Source organism: Neovison vison, chromosome 12 (genome assembly GCF_020171115.1).
Source record: "Neovison vison isolate M4711 chromosome 12, ASM_NN_V1, whole genome shotgun sequence".
In the NCBI taxonomy this organism is placed as follows: Eukaryota; Metazoa; Chordata; class Mammalia; order Carnivora; family Mustelidae; genus Neogale; species Neogale vison.
The window spans coordinates 81242992-81261626 of NC_058102.1; the positions used below are offsets into that span (position 1 = coordinate 81242992).

General features: G+C 35.8%; 1 protein-coding gene across 1 annotated transcript in view; it reads right to left on the reverse strand.

The window, feature by feature from the left end:
* Nucleotides 1-1640: 1640 nt before the first annotated feature.
* NELL2 (neural EGFL like 2) overlaps nucleotides 1641-18635 on the reverse strand; it is a 326760-nt gene continuing 309765 nt past the window's right edge. Inside the window, exons 18-21 of the mRNA XM_044227205.1 lie at nucleotides 17217-17410; nucleotides 16007-16183; nucleotides 14279-14503; nucleotides 1641-2353 (exon numbers count right to left, since the gene is read on the reverse strand). Coding sequence (XP_044083140.1) covers nucleotides 2303-2353; nucleotides 14279-14503; nucleotides 16007-16183; nucleotides 17217-17410 — 647 coding nt within the window. The 3' untranslated portion in view covers nucleotides 1641-2302. The remainder of the gene's footprint in view (nucleotides 2354-14278; nucleotides 14504-16006; nucleotides 16184-17216; nucleotides 17411-18635) is intronic.

The following is an 18635-nucleotide window of genomic DNA, read 5'->3' on the forward strand; positions in this document are numbered from 1 at the left end:
TTGGAAGAACATAATCTTATTTTTTCCTTCTTTTCAGTGTTATAAGAGTTTTCTTTCATTTAGCAGTCTATAGAAACCAGGGGTCTTCAAACCACCCAACTCCTCAGAGCCCTACAAAGGTTTATAAAAAATTGGGAATATACAATTCCAGCCTTGCTTCTTCTTCCAAAAGTCATAAAATATCTAAATGATGCATATATATGAGTATATGGATGGAGATGTTCTGTGTATATACATTACACACATACCTGCATGCACACACTTTCCTTACTCTCCTCATTAATGCAAATAAAATACATTTTTCCAGGAAGATTTAGTATGAAATCCAAAATACATATAAAGAAAAAAAATCACATGGAAATAACTTCAAATTAATATCTTCTTGGAGACTAAATTACTATTTACCATATTCAATAATAGAAAAAAAAAACCCTTGTGCTCTGTTGAAATTTTAGAGATAAAAAGGCTGCAGAAAAAATAATTTATGATAAATCCAGGGAATATGAAGAGATACTTGAATTCACACATTCAATAAATATGACACATGCCAAAGCATTAAGACATTTATAAATTATCCTTTAGCTCAGCGAGTGTAAGATTGTTTCCATAGCAATGGTGCAGGGATAGTGAAAAGCCACTTTAACATTTCTATAGTTTGGTCATATACTGTCCATTTCCATTTTCCTCTTTAAATTAAAAGTCTCTAGGCAGCTAAAATTTAATCTGATAATTTTTGTATTTGCTTTTTGCCCTAATGCAAAACATTTAGATAGGGCAATAATGGAGTACATGTCCTTTATTGGGGCTTCAATCTTTTACTTTTTTTTCCTCTTGAGATTCTAGTATATCAACAAATTTAACAGGTAATGTCATAATCCCTCCTAACATAGGGATTCTTTATTTTTTATATCAAAATGTAAAGGACCAATTCTTGAAGACATTCCTAACCCTCATATACTCCCTTCCTTGTGGGTATCAGTCAGAGTCCTGTCAGGAAACAGATGGCACACACAAGCTGGCTAATTAAAGAGAGTTTAACAAAGGGACCATTTATAGAGATGTGATAGGAAATAGGGAAATCAACAAGAAATGGGGCAGGGCAGGTACCTCCTGAGGAGAAAACAGCCATAGTTGTGACTGTCCCTAAACTGGAAGAAGCAAATAGAAGAAATTTTCAGAAGCTGGAGAAATCAGACGGGGCCATGGATCGGGAGATGGAGCGTTTAGTGAGGTGACACCACTAATCACGGCAGTGCTCTGGCAGAATGGGAGCCAGCAGTAAAACAAAAACAAAACAAAACAAAACAAAAACAAAAAAAACCTCCAAAATTTAACTCTTCCTGATATCTTGCAAGCAGCCCCCACTGGTAAAACCAAGCCAGAATCCAAAGGACAAGGGAACCCATTAATATGGTCCATATAGATCAGCTCCCAGGATACAGACAGGGTAGAAAATGTGATTGAGAGGGTCACAAGGTATCCATCACACTTCCCACTTAGACCTATAATTTAGTGAAAATCACATTTCCATTTGGAAATAGCATGGTAGGAGTTTTTCATCAGCAGAACTAGGAAACAGTTTGTATGTTGAGGCATCTGTGGGGAAAGGAACACATTAAACAAGACACTTGGACACGTTATAAGGTAAGAGAAATATTTATTTAATTTTGCACAAGAACGAGCTTATACTGAACAAATCCAACCAAATAATATTAAGTGCAGTAAAACAAGGAAATAGGGATGACTTTTCCTGTTAGAAAATATTAAGTAACCATGCCTGTGCATTATTTTATCATTACAATAACTTGTTTCAGATTTCTTTTCAGAGTGTATACTGTACATAACAGGTTATAGCTTCTTTGCTTTGCTTCTGAAAATATAATTCATTCACTGCCTTGCATTTTATTTTCAGCAGTGAGGAACCTAACTGATTCGTGAAGATTCTGATCTAGAGAAAAATTTTCTGCACCAGTGAAACTAGATGCTTTCAAAGCTCTGATGGGCTCAAGCTTTATATCCAGGGGTCATGATGTCATGGTGTGTATTCTACACCCATTCTTCTACCACGGTGATGTCAGACACGGTAGAAGCAGAATTCTGGTCTCGTTTTGCCCCAAGAATTTTCCTTTAGTGATTTTCTCAAGCTTCACAAATTTCATAATTGAATGTTCACTCAGCTATTAACAAAGCTGCACTTAGCTGCCCACAAATCATCCACTTTAAGTTTTAACTTTTTTTTTTTTTTGGTCTTTTTAATGAAAGAACATTCTTTAAACAGAAATCTCCTGTGAGACAGTTAACTTCACAGTTCCTGAAGGCACTGTGGGTCCACTGAGCAACAGATGTGGCCATTCTAGAGAAGAAAGAAAGGGAAAGAAAAGGATGGTATAAGCTGTTCAGCCATTAGTGAATACTCACACTTACTGATTGGTGCACGTAAATCTGACCAGGCCTTGTTATTTAGGCACCCATGCAAGTTCAACAGCCCAGTTAATTCTCATGTCTCGACTTCTGCAGGACCAATTATGTCCAGTTATTTGTGGCAAATCATAGACTAGCTTTATTTACCACACGGCAACTTCTTAGATCACACTTGTTCTCTCAATTATTCATCCACAAAATATGTATTGAGTTTATTGAGACCTAGGTATATTGATGAATAAGCAAACATGGTCACTACCCTCAGAGGGCAGGGGTTAGTTTGGGGTGGGAGGCAGAAAGCTAATAAACACCAGGCGAACATGTCAAAAATTGTGAAAGCTGCTAGAAAAGAAATAAACTAGGTGGCGTCAGGACTGGCTGGGGCACCTGGGTGGCTCAGTCAGTTAAGCATCTGTCTTCCTCTCAGGTCATGATCCCAGGATCCTGGGATTGAGTCCCATAATGGGCTCCCTGCTCAGTGGGGAGTCTGCTTCTCCCTTGGTCCCTCCCCCTGCTCCTGCTCTCCCTCTCTCTGTCATAAAAATAAATAAATAATAATAAAAACTGGCTATTTAGATTGGTGGTCAGGGTAGACTTTTCTGTAGATGTGATATTTAAACCAACACCACAAGGCAATGTGAGAGGGTCAGCCAAAATCGAGGTGAACAGAATGAGTAAAGGCTTTGAAGTGAAAATAGTTTCATTTATTTAAGAAGCTGAAAAAAGGTCTGGGTGAGAATTTTGAGTTGGTGAAGAAGACAGTGTAGAGATAAAGTAGCGTATTATACTTTATGACAAAATTAAAAGTGTCTGTTCTATAACACAAAAAGATTTTGATACTTTAATCTTCTTTGAAGTATACCAATGAGGAGAAAACTAGTCCAATTCCAAGAAGAATATAATCAATTGAAGCCAATACTCTTCTGTTCTTAATTTTTATGAAGCAGAGTTCTTATTATGATGGCAAGAGAAAATCTCAACATCTCCTGGATCTCTTGTGGCATATTAAAGCTTTGTCATCATGCTCAAAGACAGGTTTTCTAACCATGACCATTACATCATTTTTCCCAGTCCAGGGACACGCTGATATAAGGGATGTACCAGTTCCTGAGAGTATCAGTTCCTCAAGGAGAAAGTGAGGGAATTTCTGGAGCTTTCTACCAGTAAGTATGTGAAGCCAGCATTAGATTCCTATAGGTGGAAAAATCATTACTATGGTTCCCATGAGTATGTTTTAGAAAGGGACTGTGTATTTTCCCAAATCTTCCAGGTATGTTTTTCTTATTCCATATCTATGTTTTCTGTAACAATAAGATAGATGCTGTATAAATCACATAGCATTGGAAACTCCTCAATTAGGGAAACACAGTTCATACAAGAACAAAAATATCCTACTGGAGATCGTTTTAGTAATGGCATGGTTGCTTACATAAAACTAACCTTCCCACAGATAACTATAAAGGGTCTGGACAAAATAGAAAAAAAATAACTATTTGAGAGCAATAGATAGTGACCAAAAGCAGTCAGATGCTGGAAAGGTTTCAATTTGTAAAAGGGAAATGTGTTGTGTGAGATTTATTTTTACTCGGCATTTCCCCTTAGGGCACTCTGTAGTCAGTGCAGCTTTGGCTAACTATAACTCAGGCAGAAAGACACAATCTGATAGGACTCAGACATCAGAGGACAACTTTTAGAGCTGCCAGGGTGGTTATAAATTCAGAGGGAAATATCTAGAAAGGAGGGAGTGAATCAGCATATAAAGTCCCCTCAAATCCTTGGCTGGTCTTTGAATTAGAGAAGACTAAAGAGATAATGAGTTATAGCTTGAAGGTTGAAAGATTAGGGCAGAGATTTCAAATGCTGCTTACTGTGGGTAGCAGTGTTTAAAATCTGTGTCCTTCCAAGTTAGGAAGGATTGATTAAAAAAAAAAAAATTTTTTTTTTTCAGGCTTTTCAGTGAAAGCTTAAAAAGGTCATGATTAGGAGTAAAATAATGTCTCAAGATTAAGAGACTCACCCTAGAAACAGGGGTAAATCTGGAACAGACCCACTTAACCAGAGTAAAGGGAAGCTTTCTTAAGTGCAAGATGATAGGCCAGTAATTTGCAACCTGCTAGAACAAACATAGTCTTCAGAAGAAGCTAACAGTACATAGGATCTATGTCATAAAGCATCCATAGTATCTGATAAACCATAAAAAAGTACTAGATATCACAAAAAAAGCAAGAAAATGTGACTTCTAGTCAAAAGAAAAAGTAGTGAATAGAAATGACTCAAAGATAATCCAGATGGAATAATTAGCAGACAAGAACTGGAAAGTATCCATTTTAAATATGTTTGAAGTTTAAAAAAAAAAAAGAAAAATGGTAGATCTCAGGAAATAAATAAAACTATAAATAGAATTAAGTGGAAATTTTGGAATGAAAATTTGTAGTATTTGAAATGAAAAATTCATTGGATTGGTTTAACAGCAGATTAGACATGGCAGAAGGAACAGTCAGCAAACTTATAACAAAAAATAGAAATTATCAAATCCAAAACAACAAGAAAAAAGACTGATATAAAAATTGAGCTTCAGTGACCTTCAGGATAGTATTAAGACATATAACATATGAGTAATCATAGTCCCAGAAGAATAGGTGGGAGAAGATTCCAGAGAAAATATTTGAAGAAACCATGGTCAAAATTTTCTCAAATTTCTTGGGTAACAAAACAAAACCAACACCCCCCCCCAGCTTACATACTTAAAAATAAGCCCAGCAAATACCTAAGGATAAAGTCATACAAAATATCACATCTAAGTGTATCACAGCCAAACTTCTAAAAATAAAAAATAGAGAATTGTAAAAGGAAACGGGGGGGGGGAATACACATTTTCTACTTAGGAACAAAAATACAAATGATAGCTGAATCCTCATCAGAAATGATGGAGGCATTAAAACAATAGAGAATCATCCTTAAAGTCCTGGGAACAAATCTGTGAATCCAGAATGCTATATTTAATAAAGGTATCCACACGGCAGGGATGTCCATTATCACCACTGCTATTCAACATAGTACTAGAAGTCCTAGCCTCAGCAATCAGACAACAAAAGGAAATGAAAGGCATCCAAATCGGCAAAGAAGAAGTCAAATTATCACTCTTCGCAGATGATATGATACTCTATGTGGAAAACCCAAAAGACTCCACTCCAAAACTGCTAGAACTTATACAGGAATTCAGTAAAGTGTCAGGATATAAGATCAATGCACAGAAATCAGTTGCATTTCTCTACACCAACAACAAGACAGAAGAAAGAGAAATTAAGGAGTCAATCCCATTTACAATTGCACCCCAAACCATAAGATACCTAGGAATAAACCTAACCAAAGAGGCTAAGAATCTATACTCAGAAAACTATAAAGTACTCATGAAAGAAATTGAGGAAGACACAAAGAAATGGAAAAATGTTCCATGCTCCTGGATTGGAAGAATAAATATTGTGAAAATGTCTATGCTACCTAAAGCAATCTACACATTTAATGCAATTCCTATCAAAGTACCATCCATCTTTTTCAAAGAAATGGAGCAAATAATTTTAAAATTTATATGGAACCAGAAAAGACCTCGAATAACCAAAGGGATATTGAAAAACAAAGCCAAAGTTGGTGGCATCACAATTCCAGACTTCAAGCTTTATTACAAGGCTGTCATCATCAAGACAGCATGGTATTGGCACAAAAACAGACACATAGACCAATGGAACAGAATAGAGAGCCCAGAAATAGACCCTCAACTCTATGGTCAACTAATCTTCGACAAAGCAGGAAAGAATGTCCAATGGAAAAAAGACAGCCTCTTCAATAAATGGTGTTGGGAAAATTGGACAGCCACGTGCAGAAAAATGAAATTGGACTATTTCCTTACACCACACACAAAAATAGATTCAAAATGGATTAAGGACCTCAATGTGAGAAAGGAATCCATCAAAATCCTTGAGGAGAACACAGGCAGCAACCTCTTCGACCTCAGCCACAGCAACATCTTCCTAGGAACATCGCCAAAGGCAAGGGAAGCAAGCGCAAAAATGAACTTTTGGGATTTCATCAAAATCAAAAGCTTTTGCACAGCAAAGGAAACAGTTAACAAAACCAAAAGACAACTGACAGAATGGGAGAAGATATTTGCAAACGACATATCAGATAAAGGACTAGTGTCCAAAATCTATAAAGAACTTAACAAACTCAACACCCAAAGAACAAATAATCCAATCAAGAAATGGGCAGAGGACATGAACAGACGTTTCTGCAAAGAAGACATCCAGATGGCCAACAGACACATGGAAAAGTGCTCCATATCACTCGGCATCAGGGAAATATAAATCAAAACCACAATGAGATATCACCTCACACCAGTCAGAATGGCTAAAATCAACAAGTCAGGAAATGACAGATGCTGGCGAGGATGCGGAGAAAGGGGAACCCTCCTACACTGTTGGTGGGAATGCAAGCTGGTGCAACCACTCTGGAAAACAGCATGGAGGTTCCTCAAAATGTTGAAAATAGAACTGCCCTATGACCCAGCAATTGCACTACTGGGAATTTACCCTAAAGATACAACCGTAGGGATTCAAAGGGGCACGTGCACCCGAATGTTTATAGCAGCAATGTCCACAATAGCCAAACTATGGAAAGAACCTAGATGTCCATCAACAGATGAATGGATAAAGAAGATGTGGTATATATACACAATGGAATACTATGCAGCCATCAAAAGAAACGAAATCTTGCCATTTGCGACAACATGGATGGAACTAGAGTGTATCATGCTTAGCGAAATAAGTCAAGCGGAGAAAGACAACTATCATATGATCTCCCTGATATGAGGGAGTGGTGATGCAATATGGGGGCTTAAGTGGGTAGGAGAAGAATCCATGAAACAAGATGGGATAGGGAGGGAGACAAACCATAAGTGACTCTTAATCTCACGAAACAAACTGTGGGTTGCTGGGGGGAGGGGGGTTGGGAGAAGGGGGGTAGGGTTATGGACATTGGGGAGGGTATGTGATTTTGGGTAAATTGGAAGGGGAGATGAACCATGAGAGACTATGGACTCTGAAAAACAATCTGAGGGGTTTGAAGTGGCGGGGGGGTGGGAGGTTGGGGTACCAGGTGGTGGGTATTATAGAGGGCACAGCTTGCATGGAGCACTGGGTGTGGTGAAAAAATAATGAATACTGTTTTTCTGAAAATAAATAAATTGAAAAAAAAATAAAGGTAATTTCAGATAAATGGAAGTTGAGATATCTGTTAACCAATGGATCCATAATATGAAAAGTGCTAAGGAAGTTAAAGCTGAAGGGAAGTGACACCAGATGGAGTCTCAATATGCGAAAAGAAATGAACATTAGAAATGGTGACTATATGGATAAATTTGAAATATAGCATTTCTTCTTCCTTTAACTTCCTTAAGAGATATTTGGCTCATTAAAGCAAAAAATAATAACAAGGAATTTTAGGGTGTATGGCTTACATAGTTATAAAATATATGATTATTATAGCTCAAAAGCTAAGGGGGATGGAATTCTATTATGAAGTTCTTATTATTTATGTGAAGTAGTTTAATATTAAATCTTATTATACTATAATAAATTAATGCTATATATTGTAATCTCTAGGTCAGCAACTAGAATAATAACATAAAAGGTTATAGTTAAAAATCCAGAAGAAAATTAAATTTAAATAATACAGAAAGTTAATAAACAAAAAGGAGGAAGAAATGGAAGAATAGGAATATGAAAAATAGGACAAAAACAAAACAAATGGCAAAATGGTAGCCCTCTATCTACCAATGCCAAAAAATTACATTAAATATAAACAGACTAAAAACTTCAATTAAAAGACAGATTGTCATACTGGATAACAAAATAAGAATGAAGTATATACATTATCTATAAAATGTGCAGTTTAAATATAAAACCATAGATGGTTTGAAAGTAGATGGATCAAAACAAAATGAGTATCTGGAAAAACTTGACTTCAAGTCTAGAAGCCTTGCTAGACAAAAGGAGAGCATTACATAATGATAAAGTGGTTAATTTACCAGGAGACATGAAAGAATATGTCCTGGTGATTCCATTTATATGTAATTTTAAAAAGGCAAAATAAATCTACTACAATGAAATCAAATTGAAGTTTACTATGGTAAGTCGGTATTGCCTGGAAGGGGGAACAAAAAGATACTCATCTGGGTGTTGGAAATAGTCTATATTTTGATTTATAAGACCCATCAAATTTTATATATATACATTTATATAAATGTATATATATATGAAATAACTATTCATTTCACTATAGTTGATATTACCTTGATAAAAACTAAAATAAAAGGAGTTCCACTGAAACTTAGTCTGATTACTAGGAATAGTAACAATCTACTATTATAATGAATTATAAAAAGTAGTTATTTTTACATAGTACAAAGTAAGTTTCCTTAACATCCTGTTATTACTGGCTATATTTATTCTATATTTTAAAATTTAAAAAAAAGTCATTGTCACTATTTTTGTGCTAAACTCAAATCAAGATTAGAAGACAGTTGGCTTTTAATTTTCAGTTAATATATTTATATGTAATACAAGTATAATATATATTAAAGTTATTTATGTTATTAATGTTATTTATGTAAATTTAGCTTTTATTCATTTATCAATCATTTATTATATAATTAATATATTAATCTGCTTACAAATTATATAGATTATAAGTAGATGTATATATAATTAATATATGTTTACACATACCACTACCATCAGTATTTTAGTATGTCTTTATAGAATTTTTTTTATACTGTTTTATTGTCAACTTTTTTCCAATTAAAGTATATATGTAATTACATATTGTATTTTTTAAATATTTTATTTATTTATTTGACAGAGATCACAAGTAGGCAGAGAGGCAAGCAGAGAGAGAGAGGAGGAAGCAGGCTTCCTGCTGAGCAGAGAGCTCGATGTGGGGCTTGATCCCAGGACCCTGAGATCATGACCCGACCTGAAGGTAGAGGCTTTAACCCAATAAGCCACCCAGGTGCCCCTACATATTGTATTTTTAGCTTAGGTTTTATTTTAAGCCATTTTTTTCAATGGCTGAATAATATATAATTATATATGTTACATAATTATAGTATAATATGATATATTGCATCATAAAGAGTTACTAGAACTTTTTGAACTGTTTTTCTATTTTTGGGTACCTTGGTTTCTTCCTTGATTTTTTTTTTTAAAGATTTTATTTAATTATTTGACAGACAGAGATCACAAGTAGGCAGAGAGGCAGGCAGAGAGAGAAGGGGAAGCAGGTTCCCCGCTGAGCAGAGAGCCCAATGCGGGGCTCGATTCCAGGACTTTGGGATCATGACCCGAGCCGAAGGCAGAGGCTTTAACCCACTGAGCCACCCAGGCACCCATCTTCCTTGATTTTATATGACAAATAATATTGAGGTGAATATTGTCATGCATATAGCACCTTCCCCTTCCATATTTTAGAGTATTTCTTTAGGTTATATTCTCAGACCTGGGATTAACAGGACAAAAGATGTTTGAGCTGGTATGGGGAGTAGGCAAAGAGGTGTATTGTGGCATGCTGACATGTGTTTTTCAAGGTCACTAGCGATTCATAAAAGTTACAGTTCCAGTACATCTCTGTCAGCATCGGAAAATTATTGTGATTTTTTTTTAATTAAAGTATGTGAAAATAATAATTCATTATGTTAGTTTACCTTAGAGTTTTAATTATTGAAAGGCTGAATAATTTAGAATTGTTTATTCTTTGCTGATTTCTTTTTGGGAGAAACCATGATTTTCTTGTTAACTTTTATAAGTTTTTAATTTAACAAAGAAATCATATCCTCTGGAAGAATATTTTTCCAGTCTCTAATTGTGACTTCTTGTTTTACAAATTTTATCTATAGAAACTCTAAATTTTCTGAGGTATTCTTTATCACTTTTAAGTTAGAAAAGACATCTCCCTTCCAGAATGTTAATTAACATTTGATTATATCTTCTTTTTATTCTTAGTATCTAACATTTCTTCCATGTAGAATTTATTTTGATGTATGACAGCATATAAAATTACTTCCTTCAAACTGCTGTCCAGCCATCCCAATATATATAGAATAATCCTTTCTTCCTTTATTGTAAGAAAATCTCTCCCGATCATACATGAAAGTCTTCGTTTTAATGTCTTCATTGGTAGGGCATTTGTTTCCATACATAGATCTAGTTATCTATTTTAATATTAGTACAGAAGTTGGCTTTCAAAACTTTAAGTCTGCTGCTTCTGGTAAATGAAGGTAAAGTTCAGGAAGTTAGGAGCTTCATCATTAAAACTCTAATTTTCTTTATACCTCAATTATTTCAGTATTACATCTAGAGTCTCCCCAGGAATTAGAAGTAGCCCCCTGGTTTCCAATTTCCAAATGGTCTGTTTGGTAATTACTTATTAAAGGAAATTACCCTCTAATCCCGCCTCCCTTCATAGTCATTTCTCAACTGGGCACATCCCTAGTTATTGTTTAGAGCTCAAAGAACAACTGCCTAAAAGCACTCTGACCCGTCAAAGGATTCACGGTTTCTCTTAAATTTAGTAATTCATTTTTGACTCAAGAGTTTAACCTCTTGGGCCCCTGGGTGGCTCAGTGGGTTAAAGCCTCTGCCTTTGGCTCAGGTCATGATCTCAGGATCCTGGGATCAAGCCCTGCATCGGGCTCTCTGCTCAACAGGGAGCCTGCTTCCCCCCGCCCCTCTGCCTGCTGCTCTGCTTACTTGTGATCTCTCTCTCTCTTTCTCTCTCTGTCAAATAAATAAATAAAATCTTTAAAAAAAAAAAAAGAGTTTAACCTCTTAATGGAGGAATTTTTTTTTTTAACCTAAGCAAATTAAATCTGAAGGCATCCTTAAAAAGACATCTTTAAACACCACACCCCCCCCACTAATTCCTAATTCCTCAGATCTTATCTTCAAGTCACTTGCTCAGGAGATAACTGGTGCCCATGTTGTATGGTCTTTAAGCATAGTGCTCCTTTCCTTCAGAGCATCCATCACAGTCTAGAATGTTGTCTTTATCTATTTATGACTTGATTAATATCTACTTACTCTATTATCAATAATAAGAATAGTCATTATTGAGCGTTTACTCTGAATGTGCATGAAATGTGTAAGAAACTTTTTTATGGATCTTCTCACTTTATTCTTATAGCAATCCTTTTATGTAGGTTCTAAAATTATTCCTAGGTAGGTACTATTTTTATTCTTTTTTATTTTTATTTTTTTAAGGGGAGCAAACTGAGCCACAGAGAGATTTGTGACCATCCCTTGAGGTCACATTGCTAGGATGGCCAACCAGGCTTTGTTTGAATCCAGGTGGCCTGATTTTAGATACTGCATTCTTCACTTCTAGACCAATGCTGTCCAGCAGAACATTCTGTGATAAGAGAAATGTTGTGGGGTGTGTGTGTGTGTGTGTTTAAGATTTTATCTATTTATTTGATAGAGAAAGAGAGAACAGAAAGAGAGGGAGAGGGGAGAAGCAAACTCCCCACCAAGCAGGGAGCCCAATATGGTGCTCCATCCCAGGACCCTGAGATTATGACCTGAGCCCAAGGCAGAAGCTTAACCTACTAAGCCACCCAGGCACTGCAAAAGAAATGTTCTTTTTATGTTTTTATGTTCTGTCTAATATGATAACCACATGTAGCTACTGAGCAATTAAAATGTGGCCAGGGTGACTGAGAAATTGAAGTTTTAATTTTATTTAATTTTAATTAATTTAAATAGCCATATATGGCTACTAACTACCATACTGGACAGCATAGCTCAAGACAATAAGGTATTAGGTAATAATTTCCAGGAATAGTTCTATCTGTTTTGCTTATCATTATACTCTTGGTACCAGCATAATACCCAGCACAATGTATTTATTGACTAGAATGAATAATTCATAGGAGAGTAGGACAGGTAAAAAGTAAAAATGGTGATCTGAAAGTGCCAAATTGTGGAAAATGCTCGCCTGTTGCATCCATTTATTTTTAAAATAACACAAAATAAAATGTGTATTGGGTTAAATTTGGTAGAATAGCACATGTTTTTATAACTCATATTTAATAAGAAGGGAAAAGGGAAATAGGATCAAACAGTAACTTCTGAGAATCAGCATTTATCTGACAAAAAATGAATTTAATTCTAAAATACACTTTCTGGAATATATTCATTCCTATCATGAGGCAAAAAAAACCTATTTGTTTATAAGGCTGGAAATGACAAACGTATTTATGCTCTTCATCCCAGAAAACTCTCATGTTTTTCTATTACTGAAGGGATTTTTTTATTGGAAATATCTGTGTGAGCCATATTTGTGTGTTCTTCATCCTATCACCTACTTTCTATTTTTGCTGTCGCTTCTCAGAACAATAATCTTAGTTGGATTAAGAGTGTATATGGGGCGCCTGGCTGACTCAGTTGGTGGATCATGTGACTCTTGATCTCGGGGTTGTGAGTTCGAGCTGAATTACAGGTCTAGAGCTTACTTATAAAATTTTTTTTTTTTTTAAAGAGTGTGAAGGGACTTAACTTTATTTGGTAATTAATTGTCAGAAAATATTTTCCTGTTGGTCATTAATGCTGAAGTTTCTGGATATGTACTGCTAGGTGTACTCATATCAAATGTGTATTAAAGCAATACTGCATAGAGATAAGTCACTTTTAGTAGTAGTAGTAGCAGTAGTAGTAACTTTCAAATTTGCTAATGCACTTTCAGGAAACGCATGAAATGTTCACTCAAAAAGCTTCGCTTGATTGACAAAAATTACATTGAAAGAGACAGAATTTTGGTTTGAAATAGATAATAGCGTCTCAAAGCTTAAAGCATTTTATATTTCTTTGTCCTGTTATATCAAGCCACTCTAGTAAGAATCTATGCTAAGTGAATCTGAATTAAATTGTTCTAAAAAAAATTAATGGAATTGTGTACTTTTAAAAAAAGCAGTAGTTCAGAGATATCTGGCTGTGCTATGTTGGAAAAAAATCTGAATCTTTGCTTTCCCATGTTGTTGTTAATAAACCTTCAGATTATTTAGTTAGTTTTAGTGTTGATTCAAAAATTATGACTATGAAATACAGTGACCACTGAATCAACATTGGTAGGAACAATAATCAAATAGAATGCTTTCAACTTTGCCAGTATCATGAACTCTATATACTGCCTACATTAATCTGTATTTTTGTTCTCATTGAAGTAAAAGGTACATGCTCTATTTTCCTATGAGAATAAGAAGAAAAATCTTTATAATGATTTTTCTCCAACTGTAGGAATAAAATAAACAACAGATCTTAAATTTTTCAACCCAATGTAACTGGCCACAACAAACCAAGAAATATGCCCATTTTTTCCATATTGATTTTCACTTTGGAAAATGTAATATATTTACAGACCTCATAAAAGGACCAGATAAAAATCAATAAAATAATATTGTCTTCCATCATGAAAAAAGAAACATGAAGTTTGTATTGTAGATTTTTTTAAAAAGATGTGTACAGTTAGATACTCTAGGACAATTTAAGTAAGTTCTTTCTGTTCTGGTGACATAAATAACTGATGATTCTGGTTTCTGACCATGCACTTCCTTCTCTCTGAATCTGCTTTGAGGATGCACAGGGCAGTTAGCCTTGGCACTCATAAAGCTGAGTGGCCCTCCTCCCACCTCTGTTTCAACAATAAATATGAAAAAAATATGCTTTGCATTGGCCAGGATAAACACATTAATACCGATGAGCCCTGGGTACAGCTGGCCAAGGTCTCCCTACTTGGATTTAATAGGCTTTACCTTGCACTGGCAGAGAGTACACTCGGTGCCATGTTTGATCCAAGAGGACCCAGTGAAGCGAACCACATTCATCTCATCCAGGCAAGTTTTGGTGATGTCGTTACGAATGGTGTCAGCCTGGCAAGGGTCAGTGACACAGCGCCGGCAGCACTCATTCTCTGGGAGGACACTGAATTCACATTCCACCTCTGGGCAAGGCAGAGGCCAACAGTCAACTTCCCCTTGCTGTAAGAAAAGCAGATGCACCGGGGCAGGGAGAGAGGAATGGAGGGTATGGAGGGAGGAGGCGGGGGGAGCACAGTGTTTACTGAATACTCAGTTTATTTGATGGATAATTTATACTCACACCTTCAAAACCATGAATCTTGCAGGGAATCTACAAAAGGCCTATCAAAGTGTTGAGGTCCATACTTCAGTTGGATTTTAAGAGTGTTCAAAGATTAAACAAGAATAACAATAAATAAAATCAGAACCCTCTCCCTTAAAACAATCAAATTTGCATTCTCCTATCTTTTCCCTGACAGAAGAATCATTTACTATGGAAGAAGGTTTTATTTAGATTTTTGCATATTAGGTGCTTTTTTTCATTCTTTTGATCCCCCCCCACCTTCTCATTTATTACCTTCTGTATAAAGAAACTTCTGTCCATTTACAAGAAAATCAACTGAAATATGAAGGGAATTTGACAGGTTATCTTTGTTCATTTATATGTTTCTCAGATTAGGGATTTTGGAGAAAAATACAAGTAGGAACTGATTTCAGGCTTCTTTATTCCACATGGGAAAATTGTGTGAATTGGATCTTTTTAAAATTTAGCTCCCACCTGTTTCCTATTTTCTTCATAATTCTGAATCTCATGGTCTTGGAGATGAAAGCAGCCTTCAGGCACAGAAACTGACCTTGTTCTTTCAATTGATTTTTGGGTTTAAAGTATAAAAAGGAAGCAACAAAAAAGCATTGCCTTAAAAATATCCTCACACAAATAGAAAGGAAACTAGCCATGACTTTAGAAGTAGCATCTGTGAAACTTTCTTCTATAAAGACACATAGACCAATTTTCCTTTTCATTTACACTACTCAAAAGAAACAGGAAGTTTGGTCAAATGAAAAAAGATTGGTGTTTTCCTGATCAAGTCTTTATTTTCTTTTTTCCAGTAGAAATTTTGTAAATACATTCAACTCTAATATTGAATGTATTGAATATTCACACATTCAACTCTAATACTCTAATAGGTATTTGTTGCAAATCCATGTCATGTGTAAAACAGGTGCCCATTAGAATAGTGTTAATGTTAAAATATTTAGAAGGAAAAAAAAGTATGTTTTTTTTTTTTTCTTTTTTTAAGTCTGAGCATGACTGATAGAAATGGATTAACAGAAGTTCTACTTGGACAAAAAAATTACAATTTTCATGAATGCTGCTGTTCTGCTTATAATGGTCTGTGAGTAAACCTAAGCTGAATGGGACTGGGGATGCCAGGAGAGTCTTTTCTTCTTGACTCTGGAAAGACGTACATGACATACCATCCGCCATTTACTCCAGGATGTGCCTTCACGGGTCCTGACTGCATGCCTGCCATCTTGTCATCCTAACTGGGTTCACTTTTTGTAACTGCCAGCACTATGGCGAGGTAGGTGCTGAGAACTGGCAGATGTGGGAGGGCAAGACTGTCCCCTCCTTAGATTCTGGGCCGGAACTGCCCCTGTACTTCCTGTAGCTAAACTTACCAAGCAGCGGCACTGTTGGCAGTTCTGAACCCAGGTGTCACCACTATTATATAAGGTTTCTCCATTTTGATGGAGGCACTGACTGCTAAGCCTTGGGTCACATTCAGGGCAGCAAAAAAGATCAACCGTGGGATTCTCACAGTCACACACCATCCGACGACACATTACGAACCCATTCTGTATAAGAAAAGAAGAAAGCAGTTACCAAAAGCCTCCGTTTCTCAATATAATAGATTTAAAGTTAGTTACATTTTGTAGCTAACACACAGAAATTACCCAAGCTAGAAAACTTCCAATTTCCTTTCCAAACACTGCTTGACCAGTAAATTTTCAGAAATGACCCACATGAAATAACCACTATGCAGTCCTTATGTGTATATGAATGTGGATAGTGCATATGTAAATATACATGTACTTATTAGTGTAGTAATTAGATTACTACCTAAATTTTGTTTTGTGTGAGGGCAGGTGTGTTTGTATTTAGTAGTTAGTCAACAAGCTTTACCTATTGTTAAATTCATGGAATAAATTAGACCTTAAGTTTGTGTACAAACTGTTATCAATTTCTTTCATAATAATTGAGTCTTTTATACAGAGTGTTATTTATCTAACTATAATTTAAGTCACTCTTATCGACTGGGTAAATAAAGTGGAACATCCCTTTAAAACTGAAACCCAGTCTAAATAGATTATTTTCACTCACAGTCCAAAGTATGTCCATTCTAGCTTCATTTATACATTCATTCAAATATGATACTGCTCGTCTGGACCACTAGCATAGTTAGTGATAAAGTTTTATCAACATGTGCAGATAAACACATTGTGGCATTTCCATAGGATGGATACTATTCAGCAATAAAAGGAAATATTTTATATTATAAAATAATATAAATGAATGTTGAAAACAATGCTGGGAGAAAGAAGTCAGACAAAAAAAGTTATGTACTATATGTACTACCTACTACAGAAGGCTCTAGAAAATACAAATCTAACCTACAGTGAACCAAATCAGTGTATCCTTCAGGCTGATGGTATGGGACTAAGAAAGGACAGAGACAACATTATGAGCAGATGAAAATGTCCTTTTGTGCTAACTGTGATAGTGGTTAAGTAGATGCATTCACTTGTCTAAGCTCATCAAGCTGTACATTTTAAACATATGCAAATTACATCCCAATAAAAATGATTAAAGTGTTTTATTTATACCGACCTGACATGAACACACAGAGCACCGGTCATTCTCCAACACCCAAATCTGACCATTGTGTTTAATTTTTCCATCATGGATGCAGTCCCCTGTGCAGTTCTTTCCATGAGGACATCGGCAATCATAGCCACCATCCAAGTTAAAGCAAATGGTATCATTGGCACAGCTGTGCCTCCCAGTCCCACACTCATCGATATCTACAGCCAAGAAAAGGCAGCAGGCAATGTGCTTAGAATATGCTCGGTTTCAAACAACTGCAATCAGGCACGTCGTCTCTAACACAAAGCATTCAACTGTAAATTAATTCTCATCTTACTGGCATGCATTTCCTATTAAATGCTGACTAAAGCAATGTTAATGATCTAGGGATTTCACAGGAAAACATTATCATGCTTGACTTCAAACACCACATAACCTTGGTTAGATTCTCAAGTTTTATATCTCTGTAAATACCATCAGGCTTTATGGAACACTTATATTTTTTGAAAGTAAGAATAGAACTCAATTTATCAAACAAAAAGCAGTGGCAGTTGACACTCTAAAAGTGCCTGTGAGTTTGTATTCAGAAAACCATTCTCAGTGCTTACCCCAAATCCTTTCTCGGTGGTAGATGAAGTGGCATGGGGCCTCCAAGGCATTTTACTCAGCTTGGAGCACCCACCTGTCACCCCCACATAAGCCCAGGTGTTTGGCCCAGGTAAGGGCATTCTTTATATACAGTCAGGCATTTCATACTGTCCTCACAGGCTGCCCCCCACCCACAGAGGGTAACTGTCCACCAGTTAGTTAGTTAGACCACCATCTGTCTCACAAATCAGTTCCCAATTATTAACTTTTCCATTTCAGATGATTGTTTTGGCTCCTGCCTCACTCAACTGGCAATGACCCATTCCTCACCTGACCTCAACTATGCCAATGGCAATCACAGCCTAAAGCATTTTCATACAGATGAAAAGCAAACATATCTTGACCCACAGATCAGGTCCCTTAGAAGAAATGTGATTCACTTTATTTATCCCCATAATTTAAAGATCATAAGCCAAAATACATTTCAGGGATATTGTATGAGTGGCAGTGAGCAGTTATTTCTTACTTCATCTGTTTCCTCTGAGTAAAGGTCAAGAAAGAAAGAATTAAATCACAGCAGAAATGGGTTAGAGAGAAGATGGAATGGATAGCTTTTAACCAGGGGAACTGTGTACTGCTTTTCTCAGAAAATTTTAAAAGATAGACTTCAGTGGATACCTGTCTTAAATGGTTTGGTTTCAACATTATTGAAGATGTGGCCTACGCAATGTTATATTTTAGCCATATTTAAATTTCTAAATATTAAGTTCTATCATATATGCATTCCTCAAAATAAGCCACATGATATATTTTTCTCTATTTGCCTTGAGTTTGATCAATTCCACCTCAACAAAA